The sequence below is a fragment of the Parasteatoda tepidariorum genome, chromosome 11, assembly GCF_982258835.1.
Source record: "Parasteatoda tepidariorum strain Cologne lab strain chromosome 11, Ptep-v5.0, whole genome shotgun sequence".
Classification (NCBI taxonomy): Eukaryota; Metazoa; Arthropoda; class Arachnida; order Araneae; family Theridiidae; genus Parasteatoda; species Parasteatoda tepidariorum.
This window is the reverse complement of record NC_141765.1, coordinates 69,610,084-69,624,969: the sequence shown is the minus strand read 5'-3', so window position 1 is coordinate 69,624,969 and position 14,886 is coordinate 69,610,084. Positions and strand designations below refer to the sequence as shown.

Here is a 14,886-nt window from a genome sequence, read left to right as displayed (position 1 = left end):
GAAATCTCGTACTATTATGCAACTGTAATGTAAGAACATTTAAACAAATGCAAAATGTATGCATTCGAACTTGTTTATGATTGAGACAATTATTTTGTGCAATCTGAGTGTTTATAAATTATTATAAAAAATTGTACTTCGAATAGTATAATTTGATATGCGAGCTTTATATATCTGTGCTAAGAATTTTCCATTCGCTTAAATAGTCTCAGAAATATGGTGAATAACGCTAACTTTCGATTGTTCTCTTATTGCAATTAAATCTTCCTAGTTTTAAAGCCCCTCCGTTTTTTGGGGAGATAAAGATCCCAAAAGAGCAGGGGGGGGAAGGATATTTATTCAAATTAAAAGTTACATAAGGTGTTTCGCCATTTTATTTTGTGCACTGTACGAAATATTATTAAACAAAACCGACAAGGTCATTAATGGGTTAAAAATAGAAAAACAAGTTATGATCTTTTTCGACAGATTTTCTTATTTTTTGAATAAGTTATCCTTCATGAAGATTAATATAACATAAATAAATAAAAACTATTCGAAAATGACGGACTTTTTAATTCAAACATTATTGAGGTGTTCTTTTACTTTTTTGTGCACTGTAATAAATAATATTTATCAATTCCTCCCAGGGTATTAATGGGCTAAAAATAGAAAAACAAGTTATTCGACAGATTTTCTTATTTTTTAAATAAGTTATCTTTCATGAAGATTAATAAGACATAAATAAATAAAAACTGATCGAAAATGACGAATTTTTTAAATCAAAAATTATTGAGGTGTTCAGCTATTTTATTTTGTATGTGGTAAAAAATGATAAGGATTAATGGACTAAAAATAGAAAAACAAGTTTTGATCTTTTTCGACAAATTTTCTTAATTTCTGAATAAGCAATCTTTCGTGGAGATTAATATGACATAAGTAAATACAAACTGGGCGAAAATGATGCTTTTTTGTTTGTTTTATTCAGCTCATGCTGTTATTCTGCAAAATCCTCTTAAATAACTTCAAGTATAAAAATATAATTATTTCCCTCTTTATATATATTTTTTAGAAAATTTCATTGTGATAATGGTTTAAGAAATTAAATTGGATTAAAGGTTAGTTTTTAGATAAAAAGTGAAAACCCTTTACTTAAGTGCATTATAATCTATACAAATATAAAGCAACAGTTTGAAAAAAAAAAGAAAATAATTGAAGAGACACTCAAAAAATATTCAATTTTATGACTTTTTAATAAATGTTAGCGTAAAATGATTTTAGAAAAAGGAATGATATAAAGTATAGCTGTTTTTATCTTACTGAAAAAATAAAGTTATCTTAATTATTTTATTTTAACTTTTAGACATTACGTTTTGAATCTTCCTATCATTTTTTTTTATCTGGATCGTCAGCCTTGGTTTTAACGTCATGACTAGACAGCCACCAGACAATAATTTTCTTTTCATATTTCGCCGAAGTTATTTTTTTATTTTTGGTAATGATTTATCTTTTCCATTTGCTATTGATTTCATTTCAAGCTTTACATGGTACTTGAACAATTTTCTAATAAAGAGCACCGGACAAAAAATTGGAGATTATGGAAATTAAAACAAAATTGTTTCAATAAAGTTACTTGACTTTTTTTGTTGATAGTAAAATTAAATTTTATTCCATTAAAAGTGAAAACATTGGAAAAAGAATGTCATCTTAAGTAGAAAATTGTTGGTTTTTTTTAATGGAAAGAGTAATTAGCGTGTTTTAATTATGTTTCAAAAAACTTTTTGAATAATATCTTCTTAAGTAAAATGTAGCTGTTAAGTGTGTATATATTTATGCATATATAGGTATCTGTTTCTCCTTATTTTCAAATATTTAGATACCTGTTTCTCTGTATTTAGAAAAATAATTACATGACTGTCTATCTCTAAATCTCCATTAATTAAATACTTTACTATAAATTACTCATTTAGTGATTTTAATAAAATATAAAATTATGAAACAAAGAAAATATTTACAAAATAAGAAAATACCATCTAATTTGAGAAAATGAAAGAATATATTAGTTTTTACATTTTGATTTTTAAACCAGAGTGAATTACTGACTCGGTCAATATTTCAAAATTGAAAAATTTCACCAATAAAATTTTAATAAATTTCATTCATAACAACGTGATAAAATAAATTTTTTCCCCCTTATAAATTTTAGCTTGACCTTATCTATTAAAAAGTTTTCAATTAATTATGTAATTATGCAATGAGCAAAATGTATTTATCGAACTATCAGAATATATGGAATTTACCGTGTTTCTGGCTCTATGGAAACATCAAAAAGCTCGATAATTTGAAGCGCTTTGGTAATGGTTTTGGTAAAATTAACAATAAGATATGGTTTTGTATAATGTGATAAAGCTTCGTAAATGTGGTAAAATTTGATAGTTTTATCATGATTACTTAGAGCATAACAGAAAAACCATTTATTTGGTAAAATTTACTTTTCAGTTTGGTATTTTTTACTAAAAGTCTGATAATAAGAGCTGTAATTTTGAAAACCAGAATTTCCGATAAACCGCTATACCGTTTGTGATTAGGGTGAAGATCGGAGAAAAATCGTTCTGTCAACAAAACGGTTTTAAACCGTTAAATATACGGAGAAATTCCGAAAAAACCACGGCAGTTTTTACAGTGTGAAAGAATTACTAACTTTCGATGAGTGAAAGAATTACTAACTTTCTCTTGCATATATGCCGTTATAGTACAAGCATGTAATACAATATGCATGCAAAACAACTAGGCATAAGTAACAAATCGCACTAAATATAGTTCTACTCTTTTTTACAATATATTTTTTAAAGTGGATTTTTTGAAAGTGTAAGCTGTAACGTTAGTAAAACGTATAGTAAAAGCATCTTATAACAAGCCCGCATTTAATGAGATTTTAGATTATTGAGCAAAATGGAATGTTTTGTTTGGAACAATATTATAAAATGCGAATGAACTTTTTTAGCGAGTAATTGTTGCACTTTTTCTCCGATTTAATGAGGGAAGAATTTTATATATATTCTTTGATAATCGTCTGGGAATACATTGTTGACTATATGGATTAAGTATGAGCCGTGAAAAAAAAATATGCAAGTGTTTTTTAATCTCACCAATCTAAAGCAATAAATATAATTTTGAATACGAGATGGGCATAATAAAACCAAAGCTTATTACTTTTATGAAACGTTTAATGGTAAAGTTTATGCGAATAATCCTCACTAACTGAGAGACTATTATTTATACCACCTCTTTTATTATTATTTCCTTGTTTTAATACTGTTCACAAGATCTGAGGTATACCATGTTTGTTTTGGCTCGGATTAGATTTATTTGATCAATCCTGAAGTATAATGCCTGGAATAAAACTTAATAGTGTAGATATGAAATTCATAACTCAATGTATGTTTATCCGAAATATAGTATGTCTGATTTAATTTTTGATAATGAAATGTAAGTTTTGTTCAGTATAGACCCAAAACGTAATAACAAATAAATAAGTGAGCAAATGAATAGATAAATAAATAAATTGTGTTTTGGGTCCATTTAAAAGCAAAAAGAGACAAGCTGTAGAGCCTGTTCAGTTAACAAGAACCTTCCGTAGTTTTAAAACACAAAAAGTTATTACAAGAAAACTATAAACTAGAACCTTTCTATCTATCGAAACACGTTGTTTCGACACTGAGATAAATTCCTGTTTATAGAACTGAAACTATAGCATGTCTATTTTTGTGCCATAATATATGCGTTATTCACGTTGTTTACCTACATCTATATGTAGTACAAGGTATACCTTATCTTCATTTCCTAATCATAATAATTAATACTGAGGAATCTCCTTTTAATAAATGAACAGTACAAGTAAGAAGATGCTCTTATAAATCCTGTATTGATGTAAAACAGTTTTCAAAACATTTTTTTTCAAAAATAATGCAGTTAAATGCAATTACATTTTTAATTTTAATGAACTTTTAACTGGAATTAATTTCTTTAATTTGAATTAATTTTTTTTAAATTTGAATTATTTTTAAAATTTGAATTATTTTTTTAAAATTTTAATTGATTTATAAATATTAAATTACTTTTGTAATTTTAATCGTTTTTAAATTCTTTATTAATTTTTTTATTTATTTTTTATTTAAAATATTTTATTAATTTTTATTTCTCATTCTTTTTAAATTTAATTGTTTTATTAATTTTTTTTTTTAGAAATTTACATTAAAAAAATGCGCTCTGAACTCTTTTGGACTATAGATTAAGATCCTTAAGGTTTATAAAAAATTTTTTAAACCAGGTAGCGAGGAACAGGCTAGACCGGAAGCAGTTTTGATTGAACTTAATAGAAGTTAGTAATATAGCTTTACGTAAGGATTATTGACAATGACGATCATTAATTGCGGTGGTATGTTGTGATGCTGTATATAAGCATTAGCCTATCCAAAAAAAGTTTCAGAAAATTTTATATTTTCCAAATTGAAACTTTAAATAATTTTCATTACATACAGAATTACATACCAGGAAAATGAGTTGAAATGTTTAAGCTTTCAACTTAATAAAATTAGATAAGAAGTATTTCAACTTAATTTCCAAATCCCGAAATATACAAAAATAAAAGTGCTGAAGCAAGTACTTTTTAATCACATTTTATACTGAAATAGAGATTAAAAATCTCTTTTTTTCTATTGCAGTAATCATTATAAATGACACAATTAATTCACCATAACACTTGCGAGTTCAGCGAAAGATGCTGAGCTTCTCTGAAAAAACTTAATTTCCTTCCTCTTGTAAATTCCATCATTCCGAAACAATTTCTTTTCAATCTGAAGCGAAAGAAGCTTCCGGCATCTAATTATCGATTAATTGACTGTAATAAATTAATCTTATGAATAAATAATTTGGTTACAAAACAAAAGATAAAAAAGCTTCTTTTTCCCGAAGCAAATCTGTCATGGTTGAAAATCGATAAAACTTAAAGAAGACCATCATTTGCAAAGGAGAAGGTGTTATTAGCGAACATATCTCATCTTTTAGTTGTACCTTACAAATCGATGTTCGAAGTAGCATTTGCATATTCTTGAAATATTGCTTTTTGTTCGACTTTATTGCCTCTGGATGTAAAAAGAATGGGAGAATTTCCATTTTAAGTCGTATTTAACACGCAGTTGAAGAAAAGATGCCAATCAAATTGAAAAAAATATACTGCTATATTTATTCCGTTCTTTCACATAAATAGAATCAATCTAATTATTCTTCCATATAGGGCTCGTAGAGAGAATATTTAGTTTTATTTATAGATCATTTAACAAATCCACTATAGCAAAATTTATAGATCATATCTTGTGATTTTTTTTAAATAAATTATATCTATTAATGACTTAAACGAGTAAAATGTTAGTCTTGGATATTAATTACTGATCTTCTTCGTATAGTAACTGGGTGGTATATTTCAACAAGTGAAACCATCGTATTAAGGTATATGGATAAATCAATGCATTGAAAAAAATTATTAATTATCAAATTTGTAAATTAATGATTTCGAATTAAAAATTAATGATATATGTCCTATTTTTCTTAACGAAAAACTCCATCAATACAAGTAGTAAATATAGCCTCTTTTTTTATACTCACATTTTTCATACACTTCTTCCATTCGCCATATTTGTCGCATAAGTTCTTCATCCTGTTTTGCATCTTCTACATCTGATCTTGTATAAGTAGTTTTAGCAAACATTTTCCTATATTTCTACGCTTTTCATAAAAGGATAGTTTATTTTGCTTTTACACTGTTTCAATCACTGTACACAAAGTTGGTTAGCTGTTATTCTTTACTTAAATACTGTGATATAAATAGATAATTTGCTAATGCATGTTTACAGCAGTCATCGACCTGCATGTAAAAGGAAATGACAGTGGCGTGGCATATTAGTGTGAGTATTATTATCATGGGTGACACATCATATCAATGTGTCAGTCAAATGATGTTCACAATGTATTTAAAAATATATTTTATCACAGTTTCTATAGATAGTTACAATAAAATATTAATCACGTGATCATTACTGCATTTATCTTATTTTTCAATTCGTAATGCTTACTATAAGTGACCTAACCACATGATGCGTTTAAATTTTATCAGTGTTAAGTAGCTGAGAACATTCTCCGCAAATAGATAAAAAGAAAAGAATATTCTAGATGAACTTAGAAAGTTAAAGAAAATTCAAAAGTAAATCTCACAATAAAAATTTAATCCGCAAATAATTTCCTTTTGAATTCCGGTTTTTTATTTGCCATGTAGAAGAAATTTTCATAATCTCTGTTTCATTTTAATACAAAATATCCGAATTAAAAATTATGTGAATACTTATTATTTTGCATATTTTCATATTATTTCATTTTTATATAATTCAACTGCTGCACTTAAAAAAATTAAGAATAATGATTTTTGAACATATCACAAATTTAATTTAGAGTGTAAGAAGCTATTAATTTTCTAGTTTAAAACCAGTTTTCTTGTTGTTAAATAATGTTTAAAAGCATAAAAACAGATAAAAAATGAAATGTAATTTCACGAGGCATATTCCAAAGTTACAGAAATTATTATCAAATTTATTATCTATTTTGAAAAAATGCCGTTTGCCTTAAGTTATATAACTATAGAGCTTAAGGCAGTAATCTGATAAACCAAAATTTTGATATTAAACTGCTTCTTAATATTGTTTTCAGATAGGTACTTTATAAGTTTCCGAATTTTGTGATAGTACAATGCAGAGGAATATCTAATTAATATCATGGAAATCGGGGTCAAAAACACTTTTAAAAATGCTTCTTTAGACAATTTGACTTATCTTATTTCAAAGTTTATCGGAGGTATAATTAAAATATTAATGAGTAAAAAACAAGAAAGTTTTAAACAAATGGTACAGTTTTAAAAAAAGTACGAATTAACACGTGGATTCAAAAGTCAACGTAATATAAATTTTTATCAAATATAGTAAGTGTCTGAAAATATAATCGGTTTGAATTAAGCTTTTGCATACATAAAATTTTATTAATAACTCGGATCTATATGCCAGTTAATTTTCTGTTCAAAATAATACTTAAATGCTGAAGAGAAACCTAAATATTTTGACCATAAAGGAAAACTGGAAATCTTTTAATTGCGAGGGAAAACTCAAAATCTTTTAATTACCTGACAACATGAAGGATTTATCGCGTGATTGTCTTTGTAAGTGTGAGTGTATGTTTTTTATTTTTTTTAATTTTAATAAAATGTGTTGATAAACTTTTACTAATTTTAATATGATTTTTGGTGAAGGAAACACACGAAATATTTACAGCAAAAAATTATACAATTTTAATTAATATTCCCTGGATACTGGATAGAGAAGATCCGGTGAATAAGTTGTCCATCGGATTTTTCACCATCCGAATTTAATTACTGAATTTTGCTCCACAGACTAGCTTAATTTACTTCACTGGTTGAATATTAAATTTTGAAATATGAAACTGCAAAAAAAGAAAGAAAAAAAGAGAAAATTTCGATATTGATTGTAATGCAGAAATATGCATATCTCTTAACATTTGAAAAGTAAATTATTATTTTATTTAATCCTTTTTTCAAAAGATAAAAATCATAAATTTAATTGGGTAATCTTTTTATTCAATAACCTTGACTTTAGTTCAGAATAAAATCTATTTTTAAGGACTGCCTCTACATCTGCCTAACACATTAGCATAGATTTAGAAAACCGTTATATGACTGCTAAATGTTTGTGATTTTATTAAAATCCATTACTATTTCTCACACCTTCTTTTTTGCTAACACATTTAAATACGTATGGCTAAGAAAAGGAGTCCTGGCATTAAATTAATGCAATTAATAGCCAATAACTGGATTCTTAACTTTCCTTGGCGAAAACTATTCTGACATATATATGTCACTTGCATTTTTTTCCCCTTGATGCATCGAGGTGTCTTGTAGGCTTGGCCCTGCAGCACCTCGGGGATATTTCCAAAATTTATTATTTATTAAAATATACGTGCATTAAGATTTTTATTATAATGGAGCATATTTTCAAAAATTAAATATTTTTATCATTTATCAAGTTTGATTCTTCACTACTAGAACTACTTCACTGCGAATTTGATTCTTCACTATTCTAGTCATTTCTAGTCACTAGTCCATTCTAGTCACTAGTCCATTCTAGTCACTATTCTAGTTTGATTCTTCATTATTCTTCATCACTCTGGAGAAGAGAATAATTGGACAAATAGATAAAAATAATTTTCTACTATTCACCAACATATTTCTTCTAGCACTGTTTCCCACAAACAACCAATTCTTCTTCAACAAATAGTAATTTCACCAATTTCGAAAAAAAAAAAGTCCATCAACTAACCAAAATTTTTTTTTAAGATATTGGTATATCTAAGAATGAAAAGTTTTTTTTCAATAAATATTAGGTTATAATAGTAGTTTTATAAAGAAGTAATTAGGAGATGCTGAAAATAATGTTTAAATAAAATTTTTGCATAATAAGATCTTTGGGTCAACTTATTTTATAATTTTGTAAAGATATGTTTATATAATTCAAGCAATTTACTAAAAAACCTCAAAGTGTTGAAACAACTAAAGTGTACTGAAGTTAGAAAATATTTTTGAGGTCAATAAATGAAGGCATCATTATGTATTTTTTACAAAGATACCCTGATGAAAAATTAAAATTTGACCTAAAAACCTCTTCCTTAAAAGAGATTTTGCGATCTTAAGTGTTGATAAAAGCTTTTACACTACACTTTTAAGTGTAGTTTAAAACTTAACATTAAAAAATAAATTTTATAAGTCGAAGTTTATTCTTCGAAATAGTCAAATACGCTTTCTAGTTTCTTGTAATAATATTTTATTTAGTTTTTGAATAATTTCTTTTTCAAACTTTTTTTTTCTAAATGAGATACACATTTTATCCGATTTCCAAAACTGCTCAACTATTTTTTTTCTGTTTTTTTTTTTTTTTTTTTTTTTTTTGTTGAAAAAAACAGATAAATTTTCTAAGGCATTTACCAACATTTGATGAAAGAGCAATATTTTTTCATATTTGTTACCATTAAAAGAGATTTTTTTCGAAACTGAAGTTGATATGAGTTGAATTTAATGCCACAAAAAGTAAAACTTCATTTAATCTTCGAATATCAAACTGAAATTACGAAAGGAATAATTACTTCTGAGCAAAGGCCTTTTTGGTTTTTCTTGCATTTGTTTCGATGTTTTCCGAATGCGGCTGTATCGCTGTTATGCAAAATTTACTATAATCCTTCAAGACTTATGTGGCCATGGCTTTATTGAGATAAACCTTTAACTTTTTGGAAAAAGAAATGTGTAAAAGCATTAAATCACACGATCTAAACAACTTATTCAGGCTACCTAGAGGGAAAAATAACACGAAAAGTGACCGATGAAAATAGTCCGATGTTCCTCCACGTGTGTCATTTGTGGGGAGCATTCCACACGTAATAGCAACTTGTATGCTCAATGATTGCAGAAAGGAATGATATTAAATAGTGAAACCAAAATTTTATTTGGAGCTTGAGCTTTGTTCGGAGATCAACAAAATCTGTATACAAATTAAATAAATTTATTAGTACCAGAAAGAAAAAAAAATACTATCATCAGCAAATTTTTATTTTAGTTGTTTTTTTTCTCTCCAAGTTTGACCAAGTAAAACAATATAATAGTCTAAAGAAAAATGTATCCTGAAAAGGATTACGAAATAGAATAGAAATTCTATTATTTAATCATATAAGAATCAAAGTATAAAACAAAATTAATGGTACTGCTTTCTGAAAACGTATGTTCGCAATCCATTGAAGTAAACAATGTTATCAGAAAACTTTTAATCTTAAAATTGAGATAATTTTCTTATCAATGTAGCTTGAGGCTTTTGAGACAATATAATTTGTTAACGCAACGATATTGCCAAAAAAGAAATCTTTAGATTAGTGGTAAAGTTTACAAGTTATATATTTAATATGAAAGAATGGCATCAAATTTTTCAAACGTTCAATGAAAAATCATATTTCAATAGTCAAGAGTTTTTAGAAATTGGTTCGAAATGATAACGTAATCTAAGATACACATTAGCTTACTTACAAATATATAAACCAAACACCCATAGAGATATGTCGCACGCAAAATTTCATTCTATTACAAGGTTATTTCTCTCTTCATTTTAAATCGTACTTAAAATGCAGTTATAGAAAAATTTATATTTATGCCAATCAAATTGAAAAATATAGATGTAATTCCATATTTATTTCACTCATTTTTTAATCTAACTAAATATTTTTCCTTAAAGGGCTCAAAGAAAGAATGGTTAATTTTTTTTTTTTTTTTGAATTTTGAAAAAAATCGATGAAGACTTGTAATTATTTTTTTTATCTATATTAATAACTTAGACGAAAATAAGCTTTTTGTCTTAGATATTAATTATTGTTTTTCAGCTCTTTTTCCAATATATAATTCTTTTTCGTATTGTTACTAGTGGTATAACGCATCAACTGAAAATTTTAGCTGATATATGTGTTGGGGGAAAAATAGAAAGAAAAACGAAAATTTTTAAAAGGTTCTTATGTTAATTCCTTTTTTTATATATATAAATGGATGGCAAATTTTAATTAAAAAAATCGAGTTTTTTTCACTAGTTTAAACAAAATGTCTGAAAAATATCAAATTTTGAAAATTGGTTGCTTGGTTTAAATAAGTATTTTAATAGTCATTCTAATATTTTAACTATAGAGCTTTAATTTTAGATCTGTTGGATTGTCACCTAAGTTATAACGCATTTTCGCTATGCTTTGGAATTTGTTAAATTATTAAATAATAATTAATTAATTTGTGGTAAAGTAATTAATTTGTGGTAAAGTTATGTTTGATACAATAGAAGGACAAATTTAATGAAAAATTGCTTTGCAATAATCAGGATTTTTCAGTTAAGCATTCGTCATGAAGACGTAAAGTGATTCATAAATGAGTTTATGAGTTTATTCATGTTCAGAGAATAGGTGCATAATAAATTTTCTGCAAAATTTCAATATATTTGAATATTAATAGCTTAGAAATTTGTTAAAATTCAGTTTTACCTCTAAATAAGATCATAGATTAATTTTTGAGAGCTTTGTGCTAGTGTAGAATACTATTTACTATTTTTAGAGAAGAAGAAATGGTTTTCAGATCGGGGCGCTGCCTATTGTTGACAATTATTAGGACTCTGGCAAAAAGTTTGTAAAAAACAACTACCATGTACTATACTGGTTATAACTGATTCAGAAAAGCTTTATACATTTGCTGTTCTATTTGACGCCAGTAGAATTTTAATATTACAATTATTATTATTATTTTTTAAGTCATGAATGTTTTTTTTTTTTTTTTTTTTTTTTTTTTTTTTTGCATTATTATTTTCTTTCTGGAATTTTCAAATTCATACCAGAAAGAAATGCTAAAGAAATTTATTTAAAAAAAATGAATTCAGAATAGAATTTTAAAACTTTTTACAAAAATAAAGAACTATCGTTTATCCATTTTAAATCATTTTTATTTTTTTGAAAAGGAAAAAAAAAACAATCGTTTTCATAGAATCTAAAGCACGTTTGGTGTAAAATATTGTTTACCCCCCCCCTTTTTTTCTTTTCTTTTTTTTGCTTTGTATTTTTTCAATAAAATATATGATAGAAATTTTCAAAAAGTGTACTTAGTGTATGAAAGAAATATTAATTTAAGACATAAAATACATTTAAGAAAAATAACGAACTTGGGAAACGGTAATATGTATTTATAATTTAGATTAACACGCACTAAAAAATGCATTGGTTATAACTTATTACTCTTACCTTTATAAATGTATTAACTGATCAGTCGAAGTTAATGAACAGTGATAAACAATACTGTTTAGAATTTTTTAGCTTATCGAAATATTTGCCCACAAATAACAGCAATTTCATGGCTATTCTTTTAGTATGGTTAGTTTACGCCCACGCTATTGCTAATGAATTAACATGAAATGCTGAAAAGGAGATAATACAAAATTAAGATTTACTTAAAAATATTTTTCTAAATTAAAATATTGTAAGTCATAAGAAATGTAATGTGAAATAATCAAAAAAGTTTGAAAACTGCAAATAAATATCTACTTATGGTTACAATCCAGTAAAATAAAAAAAGAATGTTTTTTTTTCCTTCGACTACATTTTTGACTCTGACTACCCGGAGAAAAAAATTCTGGTCAAATTACCATACTTTATGGCAATGACACTTCTGGTTAAAAAAAAAAACAGCATAATTCTGGTTAATAAAACCAAAATATGAGATATTTAACCCGTTCGTATCGGTTTACCCAAAACTCTGGCTTTCAAAGTTATAGTTCTTATTACCACAGAGTCAGTAAAAAATACAAAACTGAAAAGTAAATTTAACGAAATAAATGGTTTTTAAGGTAGGCTCAAAAGTATTATGATAAAATTTAAATTTTTACCACATTTACTGAATTTTATCACATATCATAAATAAAACTTCATTTTTAATTTCATTAAAATCATTACCAAAGCCCTAAGGTCAAAATTATCGAGTTTTTGGTGTTCCCATAGAGCCAATAAATTTTACTATATTCTGATAAGTTTGACCATACAATTTATGTCAGTGTGCTTATTTCGCCATTTCTTTTGACATCTGCTCTTTCATTGTATTCGTATCATTCAATAAAGCAGTTTGTGCAGTATTTAATACTTTATATCATGTTTTGATAAGGAAATGAAGATATTTAGCCCCAAAATTAATTACATATATTCGAGTATGTGTTTTTTTCCTTTATTGTTAGTATAAAAAGAGCAAATTATGAAGTGATTTTGAAAAATAAGCAGTGGGTTTAAAGTCATACAGATCAAGAAGAAGGTTGTTTTTTAAATAGTGCTCAAATACAAAGTTAGAACTTTTTTTTTTTTGTTAAAAAATAGCCTAAATATACAAATTAAGGTTAAAAAGCATTTTATTTCAATACGTCTGTCTTTATAAATGCAAAGTTTTGAAAGTTTTTAACCAAATCAAGATTGATGGAAAAATTCGACTTATATGTATGAAATAATGGCTATATTTATAATTATTTACAGCTGTAGGAGGTCAGTGAAAGATTGAACTACACTACATGTTTTTTTAAACGCAAAAATTCACATGCTTTTATATCTATATACAAAGCAAAAAGAAACTATTTAGATAGATTTAAAATATGTATAATTAAAAAAAGAAAACGATTAACTTTACGTTTCTACTTTTTAGTGAATTAATAGACTTAGTTGTTAAAGACGCACAAGAGCTACATTAAGGGACTTATTGTCGACGATTTGGGATTCATCTTTAATGATAATTTAAAGACAAAACTGGAGCATGTGCATACTACACTACTACGATTTAGACTAGAGGGCAGCTGGTGGTATCATCACCTGGTCACCGCATCACACTTCTCAACCACAAAAACTAGCGAGGACGATTCCAGGTATGAAAGTGCCAGGAACATTATATTAGATTGGATTCCAAACCACTAGACGATCGTAACAAGTGCAATCCGATCAGATACCCAGTCTTAAGCATAAGGAATTTAATGCCGGCCAAAGTCATGGCAGGAGAAGATTAAGCCCACCGCACTGTCCAGGCAGCAATAAATACAAATGGTCAGGAGATAAAACTTGAGAGTTTCATAAAATTGTTTGATGCAAAATTTTAACTTATTAACTACACAAGGACTAAATTTACGAAATTCGAGCCTTAGATGAAAAAATATTTAAATAAAAAAAACACACAAATTGTTTGCTAATTTTACGCCTGAATAGTACATTGGATGAAAAACAAAACTTTTAGAAAGTTAATTGCAATAACTCAGTTAAAATAGAGTTACATTAATTGGATTATAATAAGTATCGATTAAAATATCCAAACAGTAATGAATAAAGCAGTAAGAAATCAAGTAAAAACTTACCTTTACGTAAGAGAGTTTCAGCAAAGACAGATATTCTTTTTAAACTGTTTATCTATTTTCTATAAGATAAGGATTCTTAGAAAAGAATAGAATATTTTTAAAATACGTTTATCCCGTCACAGTTTTTGAATTTTTATATAATATTTTCTTTGATATTAATAACTATAGATAAAATATATGTTGCCGTAATTTGAATTAAATGAAATTGATTACTTCATCAAAATTATATGTTATAATTAGCTTAAATGATATAATGTATTGTATTAGCTTAAGCTTACACTATACTATAATACAAAATGTATATGTTTCAAAAGTTACGTATTTTCTCTGTAAAACTACTTTAATACCTTGAAGTTTTTCCCGAAAAAAACCTGAAACCTATTTTTTTGTTGCTTTTTTTTACAAAATTGTAAAGTACGTTGACAAATCAAAATAAATTGTTACTTTATTCGTTTTTCGATACTGCCGAATAAATAGAAACACAAGCTTCAGTAAATTAAAACCTGTTTTATCTAGATTTTTTTAAATATTTGCTTGCAAATTTTAAAATAATTGCTTGTAAAAAAAGAACCAATAATAAAATTACAGTGCGCAAAATAAAAAACAGTAATCAGTAAAATAATTTTTGGTCTAATGATCGGATCTTCACGTTCTAGGACTCAAACTTATTGGTTCGAAAGGGTGACCTCAAATATGCTAATTAGATAGTGCAGACGATATTTTAAGTTGAAAAATCAGACGAAGAAATGCAATTCCTCTGAAATGAATTCGTATTTCCGACATCCGAGATACAGGGGATAGCCGCAATCTGAAAAATGTGGTCTCAATAGTTTTCGCAGGAGAGTAGTCGAAA

At 26.4% G+C, this 14,886-nt stretch overlaps 1 protein-coding gene across 6 annotated transcripts in view; it reads right to left on the bottom strand.

Moving 5' to 3' along the window:
• The window catches only part of LOC107453665 (cytosolic purine 5'-nucleotidase), a 136,599-nt gene that overhangs the window by 92,343 nt on the left and 29,370 nt on the right, over nucleotides 1-14,886 (bottom strand). For 2 of the 6 annotated variants that reach the window (XM_016070558.5, XM_016070560.4), the window contains exon 1: nucleotides 5,644-6,138. The exons of 2 other annotated variants lie outside the window; for them this stretch is intronic. In XM_016070558.5, the coding sequence (XP_015926044.3) occupies nucleotides 5,644-5,746 (103 nt within the window). In that variant the 5' untranslated portion in view covers nucleotides 5,747-6,138. Of the gene's footprint in view, nucleotides 1-5,643; nucleotides 6,139-14,033; nucleotides 14,082-14,886 lie in introns of those variants that run through there. 2 more of the 6 variants (XM_071187380.2, XM_016070561.3) reach the window with 2 other exon arrangements.